The sequence below is a fragment of the Penicillium griseofulvum genome (assembly GCF_001561935.1).
Source record: "Penicillium griseofulvum strain PG3 chromosome Unknown contig_6, whole genome shotgun sequence".
In the NCBI taxonomy this organism is placed as follows: domain Eukaryota; kingdom Fungi; phylum Ascomycota; class Eurotiomycetes; order Eurotiales; family Aspergillaceae; genus Penicillium; species Penicillium griseofulvum.
The window spans coordinates 14824-33330 of record NW_024467419.1 but is presented as its reverse complement, the minus strand read 5'-3'; the positions used below and the strand labels follow the sequence as shown (position 1 = coordinate 33330).

The following is an 18507-nucleotide window of genomic DNA, read 5'->3' as shown; positions in this document are numbered from 1 at the left end:
TGGACTTCCTTTTTTTGCTATACTGGTTTTCTACGCTATACCCCAGAACAATGCCAGCTATGGAGTTCAATTTTCAGATTCTTGTGGTTGATTTAATTCGCTTTGATATAAGTAGATGATCATTCTAGTCGTGGCTGTCGTGGCTCGTGAAGTAGTCGTTATATCCATGGAAGGAAAGTTCAGTTGTCAGTCTTGTGTGGGCTAGCCAAAAGGGCGACGGGAGATCGCTGATCGCAATGCGGCATCTACATCCCACACTCGAAACCCTGGCGCTCGGCCGAGAATTCTAAGGTTTGCGAGGAGTACTAGACCCATGTTAGTGATATTAACAAAAGACGAAACCTATCGACGGTTAACTCACGGTCAAAGAAACACTCAACATCCAGACTATACGACGAGCTCGAGGGTTCAGACCCCGTGCGATCAGCAGGCGTGGTCCCATCTGATGAAGCATAGATACTGGAAACAGTCGACCGATCCGGTGAAAATCCATACAAATCCTTAACCAAAGCCTCAGGAACGCCGAGCCTCACTGCCGACCCATCAAGCACAAGACCTCGATGCTCCAGATACCCCTGCACATCATGACAATCAAACCACTCACCATCAAGATCAAGCGAACGAATCCTCTCTTCCTCGCCCATCTTCTCCTGCGCTTCACCCACCAACCCCTCCGAAGTAACAGGAACAGGCTCCCGCTCCCCACTCCAATCCTCATCCCAATCCTGGATCCCGCCACGCTGCATAATTCGCACCATCCGCCGCAGAATCTTCCCCGGTCTCCGGCTGTTCTCCGGGTCCACGGGGTTTCCATCGACGTCCGCGCGCGGGAAGTGCTTCCCTGCCCCGCCGAGCGTGTAGAAGGGCATTTTAATGAATTCAAGTTGGCTCCCGATCTCGGATTGCAGCGTGCGCCGGAAACTGCGTCTTATGCCAGGCATATCGTGAATGCAGGGGACTAGTCCGAACACGCGGCCTAAGAAGGCGGGCTCGGTACGTGGGTCGGTTAGCCAGCGGTAGATGTGCTCGAGGCTGAATCTGTGGAGGCGGCGGGAGAGGTTGGATTCTTGGTGGCTGTAGGTGTAGATTGTTGCTGTTGGGAGGATACGGTTTATTAATGGGGATGGGGAGCGGGCTCGGGTGTATCGGGAGTATGGAGAGGAGCCGATGGAGTTCTTCTCCTGAGGTCGCGTGTGCGACACTTCGTAGCCGAATTTGTTACTGTCCCCGGGTGTGCCATTTGTCTGCTCGAGTTGGAGATCATCATCGTTTGAGGGAAATCGCGTCTTATTTATTTCAGCTAGAATGAGTTCTCGTGTGCGAGCGAGGTAGTCCACGCTTGGCTGAACAGTCGAATCGCCGTTGGGGTGGTCGATGTAGTGGGCTCCACTGAGGATATCTGATACATTCTCTAGTGTCTGCTCTAGTATATTGACGCGAGACCTGAGAGCCTGGATGGTATTCTCCTTTTTAAGACGATAGGTGCGTTGCGCCCGTCGGATCTGCAGACGGCGTTCCTGTGGAGCGGGTTAACAATGTTTCTATTTCAGGTGGGCCGAGATCTACCTCAATGGCAGTGGCATCTTTGGCTGTATCCAATCTCGGTCGGCCTCTTTTCCGCACGGGACGATCCGGGGCAGCCGAGTTTCTATCGACTCGGTCGGGGATCCCCGGAGCTTGGGATGCAGGTCCCTTTCGGGGCCTTAGATGGCGATCTGACTCGGCTTTGATCTCGGGGCTTAATTCTCTGGACAAAGTTGATACGTCTTCTTGTGACAGTTCCAGGTAGGATCTTGCCGATAGCATATCCAATAACATAGGGGAATTCCCGGGTCCCTGCATATTCAGTTTTGAGCTGAAATAGTTAAAAAAATTATTAGGGAGATTGGAGTTGATGTGAGGTTGAGGTTAATACCTCGGAGATAATTGATCACCTCATCAAATAATCTGCAGGCGCAGGTGAGAACCTCGGCCAAGTCAACGCTAATGCGACAGGGATCTTCCCCACTGCTCTGCAGATATTTAAATCTTCATATGAAATTATGAAATTATGAAATTATGAAATATCCTGCTTAATATTGAAGTCACACAACAAACGGTTTATTTTATTCTTCTCGTGACACCCCGCTTGGACCTTGTCGGGCGATGCATTCAAAGAGGAAAAAGGGAGATTATCCCTATATGGAAATATTCTTCATAAACCCCGACGCTTCGGGTTCCAACACACACCAAGTAACAGCTCCGAGATACAGATCGGACAAGAAATTGCATAGAGTGTGAAATCCGAACTGCCGATCGAATATGACATCCACTAAAGTTATTATTGGCTATTGGTCTTTGGCTGAATGACGATCATGCCTAATCCTTGTTACGGAGCTTTTCCCCACTATCGCTTCGACCCGAGGTTACTTATTATATAAAGTCAACTTGATTCCTGCACATAAATTCTCCTCTCTAACAATCATGGCTATGTCTTTCGTATTCGGTTTTGCGGCCGCAGCCCTTGTGCTGCAGGTCATCCGTATGATATTCAACTCATGGCAACACTCACGCAATGCGAAACGTATGGGCTGTGGCAGTGTGCCAATGTACCCGTGCAAGGATCCTTTTGGAATTGACAACCTGAAACAGTCCCTGGCGGCAGACAAGGCCAAACTGGTACCTGAGTTAGCCGAAAAGCGCGTTAAGGTCATCAGTGATCAGGAGAAACGATATACCACCACTTTTGCAATCAAGAATCTCGGCCGGACGCATATCTTTACAGTAGATCCCAGGAACATACAGGCTGTCTTAGCTACCCAGTTCAAGGACTTCGAGCTTGGTACCGTCCGTCGGATGAGCATGCATCCGCTTCTAGGCACTGGTATTGTGAGTCGCTCCATATTTAGCCCCTGTCTCCAAGTTAGGTATTGACCGTTTATAGTTCACCGCCGATGGAGAGGAATGGAGTCGTTCCCGCGGCCTACTTCGACCTCAGTTCACCCGCGAGCAGATCAGCCAATTGGAATTGGAAGAGGAACACGTACAAAAGGCCATGCAAGCTCTACCCGTTGCGGCCAACGGATGGACTGCCACAACCGACATCCAGTCCATCTTCTTCCGCTTGACCATCGACTCCGCCACAGAATTCCTATTTGGTGAAAGCGTCGAGAGTCAACTCGGCGCTCTGAACGGCCTACACAGACCTGAAGACTCATTCGCCGCCTACTTCGACAAGTCCCAGTGGGTCTGCGCGCAGCGAAGCCGCTTCGAGAAACTTGCCTTCCTCGCTGAGAACAAGGAAACCAAGTTCTCAGATAAGCAAGTGCACTCCTTCGTCGACAAAGTCGTCTCAAACGCACTGGCAGCCTCCCAGTCTGAAAAGAAAGCCTCCCCCGACGGAAAATCCTCCTACGTCTTCCTTGAAGCACTCCTTGAAGTGACCCGCGACCCAATCGAGCTCCGCTCGCAACTCCTCAACATCCTCCTCGCCGGCCGCGACACAACAGCATCGCTCCTAAGCTGGACAACCCTCATGCTCGCCCGCCACCCAGAAGTCTTCACTAAACTCCGCGAAACAATTATCTCAAACTTCGGAACCTACTCAAACCCCCAGAACATCACCTTCGCCACCATGAAATCCTGCCAGTATCTGCAGTACGTGATGAACGAAGTCCTCCGTCTGTACCCAGTGGTCCCCTTCAACCGTCGCAACGCAGTCCGCGACACGACCATCCCGCGCGGCGGCGGTCCAGATGGTCAAGACCCCGTCTACGTCCGCAAGGGCCAGTCAGTGATCTACACTACGCACGTTATGCAGCGCCGCAAAGACTTGTGGGGCCCTGACGCGGACGAGTTCAAGCCTGAGCGCTGGGTAGACCGTAGAGCTGGATGGGAGTATATCCCCTTCAATGGTGGGCCGCGGATTTGTATCGGGCAGCAGTTTGCACTTACTGAGGCTGGATATGTTATTGTGCGACTTTTGCAGCGCTTTGATAAGATTGAGGATGTTTATCCCGATCAGAAGATTCGGTACGGTCTTACTTTGACTAGTGCGCCTGCTGATCTGGTTACTGTGCGCTTGCACCAGGCTGAGGATGCTTGAGGTTTTATAGGTTGTCTTTGGATTTGTTCCTGTATGGGTCTTCTTTTCAATGCTTGTATTATCTTTCTGCTGTTCTTTGGGGTCTGGGGGTTCCCCAGTTACGTTACTGAGATCTGCTTCAGTGCTTTGGATTTAGGTCGGTTTGTTCCTAGCAGAGTTATGATGATAATGACATATTTACTTAGTTATGGATATAAGAATATTTGGTCTTGTAGTTCTCAGTGGTCCTCTCACATATTCCGTCCAGATACCTTTAATATATATACACCCTCCCAGCTTTACAGGTAGACGACAAAAGAAATAACAAGAGGCTTAACCTATACAATCGCCTTTGACTTCATATTACCAATATGGGGTGAATCATGGAAAAATAAAAGTGTTGCTGAGCATGCGGAAAGATGAAGGAGAGATATATTGTGGAATATATGAAGGAACAGGGTATACCCCCTGTAAAGCTAGCAACTAAATAATATATCTCCAAAGATTATAAATAGCAAAACCTATACAACTGAAAGGAGGAACCATCATGAAGATGTCTTAACGGAATAAATGAGAAGACCACTGAAAAGACCCCACAGGGCCAATTTCTTCACGTTAAGCAAAAAAGAGAGTGTGCACAAGTCCACCCCTACAAATACCAGTGGCCTAGTAGAGTAGATATGAGAACCCTCTCCCCCTCCTCTCCCCACCACACTAGGATGAACTTGTGCGTTGGGGCCTTAACATGTCCTATATGGAACCGCTTTCCTAATTGGGCCACTGCATTATAGTAGGTCATTTAGGATTCAGGGAGTCTTTTAAGGCCGTGCTTATGTTATCTTGTGGTATCCATCGGTTTCAAGTAGATGTCAGACTGGGGGTTACGCCCATAGAAATGAAACCTGTACGTAGGCACATGTTTCATCAAATCAGAGGCAGTTGCATTCTGTCTTTTCGTCATGGGCTCACATTCACTGGGAAAATCAGAATTCGACACCAAACATCATGCAGAAATTACCGTTTCTAATAAGATATAAAACTGGGTTTAAACTATGATTATGAGGCCTATAGAGTAGCACAAAGTATTTGGAGCACATTCAAATTGAAATTTATATAGATCGAACTAGATCGAGAAGAAAGTAATGTATAAAAAGTAGTGTAGATAATAGTCAACACTGAAAGAAAACGCTCACACCAATCCACCAATCAAAAAAGTCTCCCCTTTTGCCTTGATCCATATGAGATCAACTACTTAGGCGCTAAGGCACTGGGAGTAGTAAGGGTTCTGCTTAACGCAGGTGGTTCCAGTCTCACAGACAGTGGGGCCGGTCCAGTTGATGCCGCCGCACTGGTAGTATTGCTTAGCAATGTTCTCAGTAGAGGCAGGTGGGGTGCAGGTAGATACTTGAGCATTGGTTGTGGCAGTGACGAGGGTAGTAGGGGCAGCAGTGGTAGTGGGAACCTTGCCGACAGCGGCAGTAGTAGTAGTCTCAGCGGCAGCGGTGGTGGTGGAGCTGGAGGTAGCGCTGGGGACCTGGACATTGGGCTTGGTGGTGGTAGTGACCTTAACGTCGGCAATGGTGGTGGTGGAGGTCTGGACAGTGGAGGTGGTCTTGGTGGATGAAGAAACTTCGGCCGGGGGTGCGGCTTTGCCATCGACGAAGTACTTCTCGAGGATGGGGAGGTAGGTGGCGTAAGCAGGGCCATCAGCGGGCTCCAAGTTGTACATGTAAGACTTCCACCAGGGACCGGCAGCCCACCACTCGGCGCCGGTCCAGACGTCGCTGTTCTCGGACATGTAGGAGAGCATGCCCTCAACGGCAGACTCGCAGACGCTGTTGACACCACCGGCGAACTCGCCGATGAAGCCCTTCTTGTGGTTCTTCTTCAACCAGGCGGTGGCGGACTCGAGACGCTCCTTGCCGATGGTAGCGCTGACGCAGGATGGGGAGGTTCCGGAGCTGTCGCCGTCAAGGTACTGGTGCATCTCGTAGACTATCTTGTCCTCGGAGTCGGTAAGAGCCTTGAGGTTGTCGTTGTTGGCGGTCCAGGAGTGGGCGCCGCTCCAAGAGTTGCCCTCGACGAAGATGTACTGGCTGGTGGCGCCAGCGGCACGGATAGCATCAATGGCGGCCTGGTTCAGGTCCAGGACGAGGGTCTGGTCAAGATCGTGGTACTCGTTGTCTAAGGAGATGATATTAGCGGAAGATTTCATGGTGTGCGTTTGACCATGGGTGGCTTACTGGTATCGAAGACGACCTTCTCGTTGGAGACGAACTCCTTAGCAACTGTCTTCCAGAAGGCCTTGAAATCGGAGGTCGAGGTGATGATGTTGCCACCGCTGTAGATGTAGCGTTAATATCAATAACAATTGGCACCTGCAATTTTGTTGCACTTACTATCTTCCGTAGTTGTGGGGATCAATGACGGCATAGGCACCGCTGTCGGTAATAAACTTGACAGTCTAAAGAACGGGTACATGTTAGAGCTTGAAGGATAATCGACAGCCACAAAATACATATCACGTACAGACTTGAGGGCGGCCATGTAAGTCGCATCCGGGGCACCGGTCATGCTGGAGGGCACCAGGCGCTCCATCAAGAAGGGGACACGGAAGATGTTCATGCCGGCATCTCTCAGAATCTTAATCTGGGAGGTCTTGGGCCAAGTGTAGTCCTTTTCCAGAGTACCGGGAAGGCTGCCAGGGGCGAACTCGGCACCGGACTCGCTCACACCGACCCAAGTGAATCCATTGGCACGCTTCTTGATCTCAGCAGTCTGCTTGTTGGGAACAGCTTCCCGTCCTCGGGGGTATGCGCAGGCCACAGTAGCGGCGCTGGCAGCCAGAACAATGTTGGTGAACTTCATAGTGAAATTTAAAAAGAGAGTGGGTGTCAAGTTTGACGATAAAGAATGTGATAGAAGGAAAAGAATGGAAATCAAGAAACCAGTCTTGAATTTGGAATGAATGTGAATGAATGTAATGTACAAAGTAAGAGACAGGCCTGCGGGAGGTCTATTATATAGCCACACCCTGGATTAGAGGCATCAAATGGCACTTGGAGTGGACCAACAGGCAATCCTAGACACAGTGGATTCATTATTCGAGACCTTTCTTACCACTCTATCGGCTTAATTATTACCGGTATACCGGAAACGCTAACCCTGATGGTCGTAGGAGATGTCTCTTCTAGACGGCGGGTCTCTCCACCGAAATGGCCGGTTAAATAGCCAAAATGCTCAAAGGCCACTAGTTCAAGCGCGAGCAATCATGAATGGTCCGGAAGTGTGTAAAGACGAATTGCTATCCATAGTAAACCCAATCTATCGGAGATTGTTAGTCAAGACCTGGTTCCATGATCTGATGATATGTGGAGATGAGATCATTAAACAGCGAAAAAAAGTTGCAGTTTCCATTTGGCCAGTCCAAAGTTTCTCAGAAGATGTAATTAAAAAGGAAATTGTTCTGATACACTTGCGGGATCGACTAACCCGTCTTGGGTGTAGCGGCCGAAAAATGAAGCGACAAAGCAAATCAGGGGAAATGAGAGATACTCAAGATGAAACATAAGGTGGTCTTTAGGTTGATAACCGTTAGGTCCCCGGCATAATTTACCAAAATGAACCCGGAAGCTCCTTTGCAGGTAAGGCAGCCTCTTAATAGGGTCCACAATTTCTTTGATTACTTCCGGATATAATTTAAATTCCGATATCATTTCCAATTGAGTTGACATGTGCTTTATGGAATATATATTCTACACATTTCAAGGGGTGAATGGATGTGCTTAGGATGTCCATCTTACTTTGCTAATTGCTGGGTTCAATAGATACACCAGACCCTCAAAGTCCAAACATACTATCATTTTGGACATTGAGTAAAGACATGCCAAAAAGACATGCCATTAACCGATATAGAGTACTGGGAGAATACAAGGCCAGTGCTCATACATACATAATGTAGGTTTGTAGATCAAAGCTTCGTCAACAACATGTTTCATAACCCCGATTAATATCTCAACAGCCCTGAAGTAATTAAGGGAAATATATAATTCAAACATACCGAAGCTCCGCACCTTATCTCGCTCAATTCGGACCGGTAAGGCGGGGGAAAAAAGAGCTAAAAACGTTGTCAGTACGGAGTAAGTCTACAGTTGTTGTATGTAATTAGAAGGGCCTTCTCTCCTAGTTAGGAGAGGCCTTTTAGGGCAATATATGCATCCATAAAGATCCTTCTAATCAACATATTTTTATATAATGAGGCAAAAAGGTAAGGTACGGAGTTGAAGCCATCGAGAGCACTCGCCGATTTTGGATTATTTTCGTGTCGCATGGGATTCGAACATACGACGGTTAACGTGACTTCCTAAGATCGTAATATTCAAAATTGTGCGAAATATAGTAGAAAACCTCACACCCTTATCTTCATAATAAACGATCGGTAAGGAAAAAAAAAATTGGTAGCTTCTCTTTGATTGAGCGTGTCATCCTTAGTGCAGGGGCCATGCTAATCTTCTCTGTATATTTTCATTTGACCATATGCCCCGAAGGGCGAAGGGACTTCCTTAAAGTTCTATTTAACGTCGGCTAGAAGCAGAATCGTACCGCCTACTGCTTTCGTTATTGGAGTCATCGGTCTGTGATTGGTTACCTCCAGGTAGTCATGGCTTACTAATCACGTGAAGTTACCTAGGTAGAGGTTTAGTCTGAAGTTCTCAAGGTGCATGCATCCATTAACAAAGTTATAAAGTCTAAGCATATTCAAGCTCATAAAAAGCTACTCTGTGATGTTGAATTCAAATGAATGATCACCCTGCCCGACCGGTACAACCTTGGCATCATTGTCATACAACGTTCTTTCAAAGTATCGCACCCGTCCATCCGGTCGTGCAAGGAGAATAGTTTGTTTCTGTGTCCCGTATGATCCACAGGTATAACTCTGGTCAGGGGGACCATTTGCTGGTGTATTCATTTCATCCTCTACCCGAGCTGCAGCTGTTCTCTCTGCAGCTCGATCACGATCATTTGCAGCACCGATGAGAGGGATGAAGATGCTCTTGCGCAGATGGTGGATGTAGGTCTCAATTGTGGCATTCTCCTCTGACAGGCGTGGCAGGGTATCGGTGTTGAGGACCTGGAGCAGACGATCAATTAATGCATCCTCGTCCTCCCTATCTCCCTTTTGCACATGCTCATCAATAGCAGCCTCCATCAACTGCTCTCCATCAATGATCTTTGGCCAGGTTCTGTCATCAAAACTTGTATTGCTGAGTCCCCGTGTCTGGTTCTTCTCCGTTGCCACCCAGGTGATCTGATCCATGTCTGCGGAACGGTTGGAGACAATGGCCAAGGGCTCATTGATATGTCCACACACTAGACTGAAACCCCCAACCTGCTTTGCTTCTGGGCTAGCCACGATGCCTTGTACAAACTCCCTTGTATCCTCAGACTTGTCAGTGGACCCGATCAACCAGCTGTTGACGATGACGCCGCGACTGTAGGCTCCGATGGCTGCGCTGGTCGAGTCCTCACGGTAGTTGGTCAGAACTGCCACTTTTCCATGCTTGGTGACCCCCATCCAAGTTCCATGTGTGGATCGGGCTAAATCTCGTGAGCCAAGGACATGTGAGGCTGGCTCTGGCCACCAGTCGGGCGATGACGTGGGACGATGGAGGAATTCCTAGATATGATAAGCTTGGAATTCCACTCAGACGGAAAATAATTACATCTCTGTTATTGATTATGATCAATGAGTATTCCGGATGGGCAGTTGAGATCAATGCGATACACATGGTTTGAGTTCCGAGGTCCCGTAGTTGAAGCGGGGAAAAATAATGCAAGATTCACAGGATTTAACAATGGTGTAGAGGAAATAGAAGCAAGAACTCTTAAAAGAGAAAGGAAATCTTGGAAGAGAAAGAGGAACGTGCCATAGAAAGGAACTAGTTAAGGCATCTCGGGTGATTGGGCCACCCCGTTAGCGACGTGTGCCTTGTCGGGCTTGTACCTCTCGTACCATATTCGAATGAGTTTTTTTTTCTTCTAAAAAGAAAATAAATATCTTAGATATCTTAAACATCCAAAGATATCTAGATATCCAGATATTTTAAACATGAATGACTGAATCATTGACAATACACTTAAAGTGTCTTAAAGTGTCTCGCGTGACGTCAGAACACATCCGTTGATTCTTTGGGAAAAGGTCAACTCTGGAAATTATCGTGAAGTAATTTTTATGTTCTACTATGTTTACTATTTTTACAGTCTCTATTGTTCTATTTCTGCTTTCATATACCCCCTGAACTGTCTTTGTTGCCTAGTTCTCTCTCTCTTTTTTTTTTGTTTAACTTCGGGTGTTCTCAGATCAGCGGGGCTGAAGATTAAAAATCCCCAAGGATTTCTTTTTCTCACTTCAATTCACCCTTCATCATGTTCGGAATATTCGCGGACTTGATGTCGTAAGTAAAAATACCTTAGCGACGGGCCCGCAAGCTAACGCAGATCTATCCTATAGCTCGGTCATCACGATCTTCTTCCCCGTCTTCGCTTCCTACAAAGCTCTTCGTTCCTCTGACCCCTCACAACTCGCACCATGGCTGATGTACTGGGTGGTACTTTCAGTCATTCTACTGGCTGAATCATGGACAGTCTTTATTATAGGATGGTATGGTCCTGCTCGCTCCGCTTAACAAGATCGCAAGCCAATGACTTGATAATTATTCAGGTTCCCCTTCTATAGCTGGATCCGCCTTGGTTTCATGTGCTATCTCGTCCTCCCGCAAACGCAAGGGGCTCGTCTACTGTACCAGGACTATGTTGACCCATTCTTGACACACCATGAGCGGGAGATCGAAGATATGATCGGCCACACTCATGAGCGGGCCAAGGCACTGGGTCTTCAATACTTCTACCAAGCCGTCGATTTGATCCGGCAGAAAGTTTTGGGTCTACCCCCGCAGCGGCCCACAACACCCCCTCAACCAGGTGCCGCTTCCTACGCGCAGTCGCTACTATCGCGATTCAACATCCCCGTTGCCGGAGCAGGAGCTACTGGGGCGTCCGCCAATGCAAATGATTGGTATTCTGTTCTCAGTGCTGCTGTGGGCTCTGTCACATCTGGAATGTCCCGGGAGGCGCGGGACGAGGAACTTTCAGCCAGTGGCAATCTTCTCCAGCGCCAGATGCAGTCGATGTCTGCAGCTGAGAAGGCTCACTTTATTTCCTCGCAGCGAGAGCTGCTAGATCACCTTCGATCTACTCTCGCACAAGAGGAACAGAGCACCTCTCGGGGTGGGCTTGAGGCTGATGATCTGGCCTACGGGGTGCCGTTGCGCAAGAACCGCAGTGAGAACTCCTTCGAGGTGGTTGATGATGAAGATCTAGGACGTCGCCCGGAACGAAAGACTAGTGGTGGATGGGCATCTGGTTGGTTCGGCAACGAGCAAGACTCCTCCGGTTCATCTGGTACTGACTTCGCGGCACGGGCTGTTGATGAGATTGCCCGGTCGCGTACAACTGGATACGACCGATCTTAAGTCCTGATATGTTTCGCTTTTAACACAGGGGTTATGGTAGATCAGGAAACCCAAAATAGAAGTTCAAGTTGCTCTTGCTGAGAAGAATGGGGAGAAGGTATTGCTAAATAGCATTTTGAATCGACGTTTAATTGAACCACCTAAATACAAGTGAGAACAGCCGAGGATATCAAGCCGAATCCCTCCGGTCGGAGGAATAGCCTTGCATAAAAGAGTTCACGCAGATGCACTGCAAGGACGGGGAGATAGGGTATGTGCTATTGTTGATTAGGGTTTTAAAAAAAGGAGATAGAATAAGTATAGAATATAACAATGTATACCATTTACCTTATTATTTCTCGATATAAATGTACAATATGTTCAATATGTCCAGAAGTAGATTTTGTATATAGATATGGGGTCACATAGTGGCAAACGGGGAAAATGGGGCCTTTGGGGGGGACATTGAAGAGGGTCTATCAGGTTCCAGATGAATAAAAGAATATAGATTCGTAGTAAATTCGTCAATAGTTAATTATGATTATAATAATTCATATTCATATTCATTTACAAAATAAGTCCATAAACCACTTCAATAGCATCTACTTCTCCCGTTAAAGATTTCTTTGTAACCCATGTATGTGGGTGGCGGAATCATAGTCACCTTCTCGACCTTTTTCACTATTTTACTTCTCACTTCTCTTTCGGAAATTTCTTTTTATTTTCATTGTTTTTCAGAGATTCTCAAGAGAATTCATCCGAAACCTATTCAAAAGGTACGTTGGTCGACCGGCGTCTCTCTCTCGTTCTGCCCAGTTTTCCACAAACCCGAAATATTTTTTTTCCCTTGAATTTTTTCCCTCCCACCATCCATCCTACCCTTTAACCAAAAAAAAAACCCTTTCAAACATAACACTGTAGACCAAAACGCCGCTCTTGCTGCGTACCTGGTCTTCTGTGTTTTCGGAAACTCGTTTCCTTTCTTTTTATTCCATTTCATCCCTTTAACAACCTGCGACAGTTAGGTTTGGATGTGGCCTTGTTACGCCTCCGCGTACTGACATCACCTTCGTCTTTTTTCCCCTCGAACTTTCTCCTCCTCTTCGCGCGTTTAGACGTACAACCTGTCTAATGAGCTCGAACCCTCCTCAGTCGGGCAACCAAGGACAAAGCACCGCTACTCCCGCCGCTTCGACCCAGCCCGCATCCTCTACCCCCCTGGCTGCCACCCAGGCGCCAGCCAGATCTTACGCCAACGCAACTAAGAAGTCCGCGACGGACTCCACCGCCGCACCCGTCACCGTGGGCGGTTCAGCGCAACATGGGCAGTCGAGCTCTGTATCTGTGAACGGCAAACCCATGCAAAATCAATCTTCTTCTGGCGTGACCATTGTCAATGGAGCACCTACTGCTTCCGCTCCGTCCGGCGATCACTCCCGCAAACCATCTGTGACCATCACCTCGAGCGGTACCTCTGGCTACATGCCCAACGGCGGTGGCCCTGCTAGTCGGCCCAACAGTCTCCAGTTCGGATTCCAACAGAGTTCTCCCAACATGGGTGCTCCTGCTGTGCCTGCCTCCAACCAGGCCCAGGCTGGACTTGGTGCCCCTTCGACCAACCCCCGCGTGACGTCCCCTCAGACTTCTCCCTCGCCGATTCCTCAGCCCGCCTCCAGCGGCGGTCGCCCACCTCCATCCACTTACCAGGCGCAAGGAAATGTGCCGAACTTTGGTAGCTTCGGAGAAGCTGTTGATGTAAGTCCCTCCCAAGACTTTCCCTCTTGAATTATCTTGATGCGCAAATTGTACATGGAGCGCAGCACACCTGTGTGTGGCTTTTTCCATGTCATTGTTTCGAACCTGTTTTGCTAACACATGACTTTTGATTACACAGCCTTCTATTGCACACGGTGCTCAGCACTTGCGCCGCGAGTCCTCCCAATCCACTCACAGCGACATGAGCAACCACATGGGCAACGGCCCTGGACGCTCAGGCTACCAGGGTGGCCGTGGTCGCGGATACTCCCAGCCCGGTTACCAGGGACAGCAGATGCCCTACTCCCCTAACCCCGGTTTCCGACAGACCCCCAACCAGCCACGGGGTGGTCCTAACATGGGTCCCCAATTCCACGGCTCCAACCAGGGTCGTCCGTTGGCTCCCTACCCTAACTCGCCTCATCAAGCCAACCGCAGCCCTGCCTTGGCCAACGTTAACCCTACTACTCCTCAGATGAACCAGGTTCCAATGGCACACCCCCAAATGCCTCAACAACCCTACGGTTACGGTCAACATATGGGCCCTCAAGCTGTGAGATCCCCCCCTTCTCGTTCTTCCCAGGATTCGTGGCGTCGTCCCCAAAGGAACCTTCAGAGCTCTTGGCGGCGTAGAGATAACCCTCCACGCTCTCCCGAGTACCCCGTGAATCTTGCTCCGGAAAGTGGTCAATTTGAACAAATTCTAACAATGGTTAAATTTCAACAGTCTTTCCCCAACGCTTACGATCCCAACTACGCGGGCTATTACAACCCGAACGGTGGTTACTACATGGGACCCCCCTCGCCCCAGCCTCGTGCTGCTGGCATGCCCTACAACCCTCAGTACATGGGACAGCAATTCCCTAACCCCATGCCTCAGGCGGCGCCACTTTCACGTACTCCCTCACAGGTATCTACTGATCGTCCAGGTTCGAGCCTCGGCCAAGGAGCCGCCCCCACTGGTCCTGCTGTCGCAAGCCACACCCACACTGGCAGCCGCGCCTCCAACAGCCCCGCTCCCAAGCCCCACTTCATTATTCCATCGGCCAAGAAGAGCCCGATCATCATCAAGGATCCTAACAGCGGCTCAGTCAAGACCTTCGAAAAGAACCCCGCATCCCCTGCTCGTGCTACCCCTTCGCCCGTGAAGTTCACTCCCCCTCCTACATCCACTCCCCCTCCTCGCACTGCCAGCGCGTCTGAGCACACTCGTACCGAGAGCAAGGCAAATGCGACCAAGACTGATGAGGAGAAGAAACAAGAACTGAAGGATGCCGTTCGCATGAAGATCCAGCAGGACGAGGCTGCTCAGAAGCAACGTCTGGCTGATGAGGCTTCTCGCAAGACTGAAGCTGTGTCTACCGATGCCAAGAAGGATGAAACTGAGTCTGCCCGGGCTGCTATTGAAGATCTTAGCATCAAGGATAAGGCCACGCCCGTTGAGGAGCCCAAGAAGACTCAGGCAGTTGAAGAATCCAAGGAAGCTGCGCCTGCTGAAGAACCTAAGAAGGCACCTGCTCCAGCTCCTGCCCCTGCTCCCGTAGACGACGAGCCCGACTATGATGCCATCGAGCGTGAATTGGCCGAGATTGAGGCCAAGGAGGCCGCTGCTGAGGCAGACTACAACCGCGCAAAGCAAGCTAAGAAAGAGGAAGAGAAGCGTAAGGAACGCGAGGAACTCGAGAACTACGAAGCCAACATGAAGAAGGCCGAGGCCGAGGCCGAGGCCCGCGAGATTGCCCGCGAGAACGCTGCTCGTGCCGGAGGCGATTCTGCTGCCCAGGACGACAGCAAGGAGATGTTCGCCTCGCTCAAGAAGGGCGGATTCTCTGCCACTGAGTCTTCCACACCTGGCGACAGTGGTGCTGCTACCCCTTCGTCTGACATGGGCCCGCCACCCAAGCCCGCCAGCGCTATCCCCAAGAAGCCCGCTGGCCTCAAGCTTGATACCCCCAAGCCCACCGAGCCCTTGCAAGCCACCGCAGGCATGAAGTCTTTGCAGAATGCCAAGTTCTTGAAAGACCTCAGCAAAGTTACTTACCCGCCATCCATTACCCCTCCTGACGCCACTATGAACGCTGCTGCACCCGAAGGCCGCAAATTCCACTACGACCGGAACTTCCTGCTGCAATTCCAGGCTGCATTCAAGGATAAGATCTCTGTGGACTGGGACTCCCGTCTGCGGGACACAGTCGGTGATCCCACCGACTCTTCCCGTCCCCAGTCTGCCCGCACTCCTAGCATGGGTAGCCGTGCTGGCTCTCGCAACAGTGCCATGGGCACTCCCTTCAGTGGAGCCACTGCCATGGGCAGCTTCAATGCCCCAACTGGCCGACCTGGTCAAATGCCCCCTATGGGCAGCGGGCCGATGGGTAGTCGCAATGCGTCCGGCTTCCAATTCGGACGTGGCGGTGGTGGCATGGGTCCTATTGCAAATATTCGCTCACAATCTCAAGGCGTTCCTCCTCGTGGGAACTCGAGCAAGGGTCCCCGCACTGACAGCCGACAGAGCAAGAAGCACGGTGGCCGACAGGACGTGGCGCAAGACAAGTCGATGCCTCTTACCGCTGGCATGGACCTGAAGGCAATCCAAACCTCCGCGACTGGCTGGAAGCCTCGCAGTGTCGGACAGGCTGCCGGTGCTGGTCCCGCCCCTGGTGGCGATGGCTACTTGGCACCTGATGTCGTGCAGCGCAAGGTCAAGGCTGCCCTTAACAAGATGACTCCGGAGAAGTTCGACCGTATCTCTGGTCAGATCCTCGACATTGTTTCCCAGTCCAAGGATGAGTCCGATGGCCGTACCCTGCGCCAGGTTATCCAACTTACATTCGAGAAAGCTACTGATGAGGCTCACTGGGCCCCTATGTACGCCAAGTTCTGTAAGAGCATGCTCGAGAGCATGAGCCCAGAAATCAAGGATGAGAATATTCGTGACCGAAATGGCACCGTTGTTGCTGGAGGAAGTCTGTTCCGCAAGTACTTGCTCAACCGCTGCCAAGAAGAATTCGAGCGTGGCTGGAAAACTAACCTGCCTGAGAAGCCCGAGGGCGTTACTGAGGAGGTATGTCGATCTACATCTAAAAAAGAACAAAGTTCCCCGTGTACTAATGACCGATCACAGGTTCAAATGCTATCTGACGAATATTACATCGCTGCCGCCGCTAAGCGTCGTGGTCTTGGTCTCGTCAAGTTCATTGGTGAGCTTTACAAGCTCGGTATGCTTACAGAGCGTATCATGCACGAGTGTGTGAAGAAGCTCGTGGACTACGAGGGTGTCCCCGATGAAGCCGAGGTCGAGAGTTTGACTAGCTTGCTTCGCACCATCGGTGCCTCCCTTGATGCCTCCGAGAAGGGACCTGCTATGATGGACGCCTACTTTGCTCGCATCAACATGATGATTGAGACGCCTAACTTGCCCAGCCGTCTTCGCTTCATGCTTCTGGTGAGTTTTTCTAGACCTCTTGTCTTGGTGATGGAAGAAAAATAAAATTAACGTGGTTTCCAGGATATTATTGATTTGCGTGCTGCCCGCTGGAACTCCAAGGACTCCGATAAGGGTCCTCAGACCATCGTTGAAATTCGCGAGGCTGTAAGTAACTTTCATTACTCTGATATACTATGTGTCATCTCTAACTCTTGGAACAGGCTGCCCGTGCCCAGCAAGCCGCTGAAGCTGAGCGCCAACGCCAGTCCAGCAACCGTGGAGGCGGTGGTCGCATCCCCATGGGTCGCGGTGACGCCCGCGGATTCGGATACGGAAACCAGGCCCCTCCTCCCGATTACGCATCTAGCAAGGTTGGCAGCGACGATCTCCGCCGTCTGCGTGCGACTCGCAACACCAACCAGCCCATGTCATTCGGTCCGTCCAGCCTTCTCGGCTCCCGTACCAACAGCGGCCGCAAGAACCTCGGTCCCGGTGGTAGCCTTGTCCGTGGTAGCGACGACAGCGCTGCCAGCAGCCGCACCGGCACTCCTACCGGCAGCAAGAAGGAGGACAACTCTTCTATGAACGCTTTTAGGTACACAATCCCAATCCCCAAGGTTATCCCTCTTATGTAACACCCCATGCTAACACCCTTCCCCTCCCCAGCGCGCTTGCCGCACTTGAAGATCGGGATAACATGGCCACCTCGCCACCGTCAAACCCCACTTCCCCAGTGCTCACCAAGACGCAGCCCGCTTCTACGGAACGTCGTCCCTCAAAAACCCCGTCTGTCAAGGACGGCGAACCCACAGCATAGAGAGAGTCCTTAGGAGTTAATGATCAACGTTTTCCATTTCTTGGTTCACAAAAAGATTTCTTCATTTTCGTCATTTCCATCTTGTTTTCCCATGAGGAAACCCATGCACTTTTGTCTAATCGGCAGTCCTTTGCATTTCCCGACTGGTCGGTTTTCCCCTAGGACTTTACGCTTTTATCCTGGTTTTACTTTTTTGAACTTCTTTCAAAAAAGAGACCCTCTTCATAGTGTACAATCTTGACATCTTTTCAGTTCTTATTCTTGTTCCTTGTTTTTTTCCTTCTCAGAGATCGGTGTGGAGGTTTGTTTGAGAGTAGGACTTTGCTTGCAATCGGACTTGCTGAATCACTTCTATTTCATTCTCTTGTCTTCCATATGCAAATCTAGTAGTGGGTTTACTGTGGAAGTGCCAATTACACGAGTGGTGAAGGGATTGCTGATCCGTCTAAGGCTTGCTCTTTGCCTGTCTCTTTCTCCCTCGTGCTTTGCATATCTTTCTTGCTCTTCATCTTTCTCTTACTATTTGCTCTCATCCTTGTCCTTGTCCTTTTTTCTCAATACCCAGAACACCACTCTGCTTTAATGTGATTAGTTGAATACTTCGCCTTCTGGCTACTTCTATTCTCTTCCTATAGAATGGGTTCCTTGCGGTGTAAATCCTGCTCAAATGTACTAAACGTGGCTATAGACTTGTTTTATCATAAATCGATAGCTATAGGTAGACCTGAACTTACTTGGAGATACTGTGAGACCTAGGCAAGAATAGTGACTACGAGTAAACTAGTTACAGGAGATCTGCACATCTGTGGGACATTAAGCAATCAATGTCTAGACATCCATGAATATGCATGGATGCGCGTTCATTCGGTGATCTCTCACTGTAGACACAAGAGGGGAGAGAGATACACATGGTCAGAACATAAATGTTTAACCAGGT

The 18507-nt window shown here is 49.8% G+C and overlaps 6 protein-coding genes across 6 annotated transcripts; 3 read left to right on the top strand and 3 right to left on the bottom strand.

The window, feature by feature from the left end:
- Positions 1–201: 201 nt before the first annotated feature.
- PGRI_071540 (uncharacterized protein) lies at positions 202–1842 on the bottom strand (the record flags this gene model as incomplete). Its single annotated transcript, XM_040794868.1, has 3 exons — positions 202–305; positions 362–1517; positions 1567–1842. The coding sequence occupies 3 exons, from the start codon at positions 1840–1842 to the stop codon at positions 202–204; spliced, it is 1536 nt and encodes a 511-aa protein (XP_040652545.1).
- A 621-nt stretch (positions 1843–2463) lies between these two features.
- Positions 2464–4084, top strand: PGRI_071530 (cytochrome P450; the record flags this gene model as incomplete). The annotated part of the gene is made up of 2 exons (XM_040794867.1): positions 2464–2868; positions 2924–4084. The coding sequence occupies 2 exons, from the start codon at positions 2464–2466 to the stop codon at positions 4082–4084; spliced, it is 1566 nt and encodes a 521-aa protein (XP_040652544.1).
- Positions 4085–5315: 1231 nt separating this feature from the next.
- Positions 5316–6931, bottom strand: egl3 (putative extracellular endoglucanase/cellulase; the record flags this gene model as incomplete). The annotated part of the gene is made up of 4 exons (XM_040794866.1): positions 5316–6247; positions 6307–6404; positions 6463–6527; positions 6593–6931. The coding sequence occupies 4 exons, from the start codon at positions 6929–6931 to the stop codon at positions 5316–5318; spliced, it is 1434 nt and encodes a 477-aa protein (XP_040652543.1).
- Positions 6932–8837: 1906 nt separating this feature from the next.
- On the bottom strand, positions 8838–9638 carry PGRI_071510 (NRDE family protein; the record flags this gene model as incomplete). Its single annotated transcript, XM_040794865.1, has 1 exon — positions 8838–9638. The coding sequence occupies one exon, from the start codon at positions 9636–9638 to the stop codon at positions 8838–8840; it is 801 nt and encodes a 266-aa protein (XP_040652542.1).
- An 851-nt stretch (positions 9639–10489) lies between these two features.
- Positions 10490–11595, top strand: PGRI_071500 (HVA22/TB2/DP1 family protein; the record flags this gene model as incomplete). The annotated part of the gene is made up of 3 exons (XM_040794864.1): positions 10490–10518; positions 10575–10724; positions 10785–11595. 3 exons carry the CDS (start codon positions 10490–10492, stop codon positions 11593–11595), a joined length of 990 nt encoding a protein of 329 aa, XP_040652541.1.
- A 1110-nt stretch (positions 11596–12705) lies between these two features.
- On the top strand, positions 12706–17570 carry PGRI_071490 (putative eukaryotic translation initiation factor subunit eIF-4F; the record flags this gene model as incomplete). Its single annotated transcript, XM_040794863.1, has 6 exons — positions 12706–13329; positions 13469–16390; positions 16451–16771; positions 16835–16918; positions 16975–17348; positions 17420–17570. 6 exons carry the CDS (start codon positions 12706–12708, stop codon positions 17568–17570), a joined length of 4476 nt encoding a protein of 1491 aa, XP_040652540.1.
- Between the last annotated feature and the right edge of the window lie 937 nt (positions 17571–18507).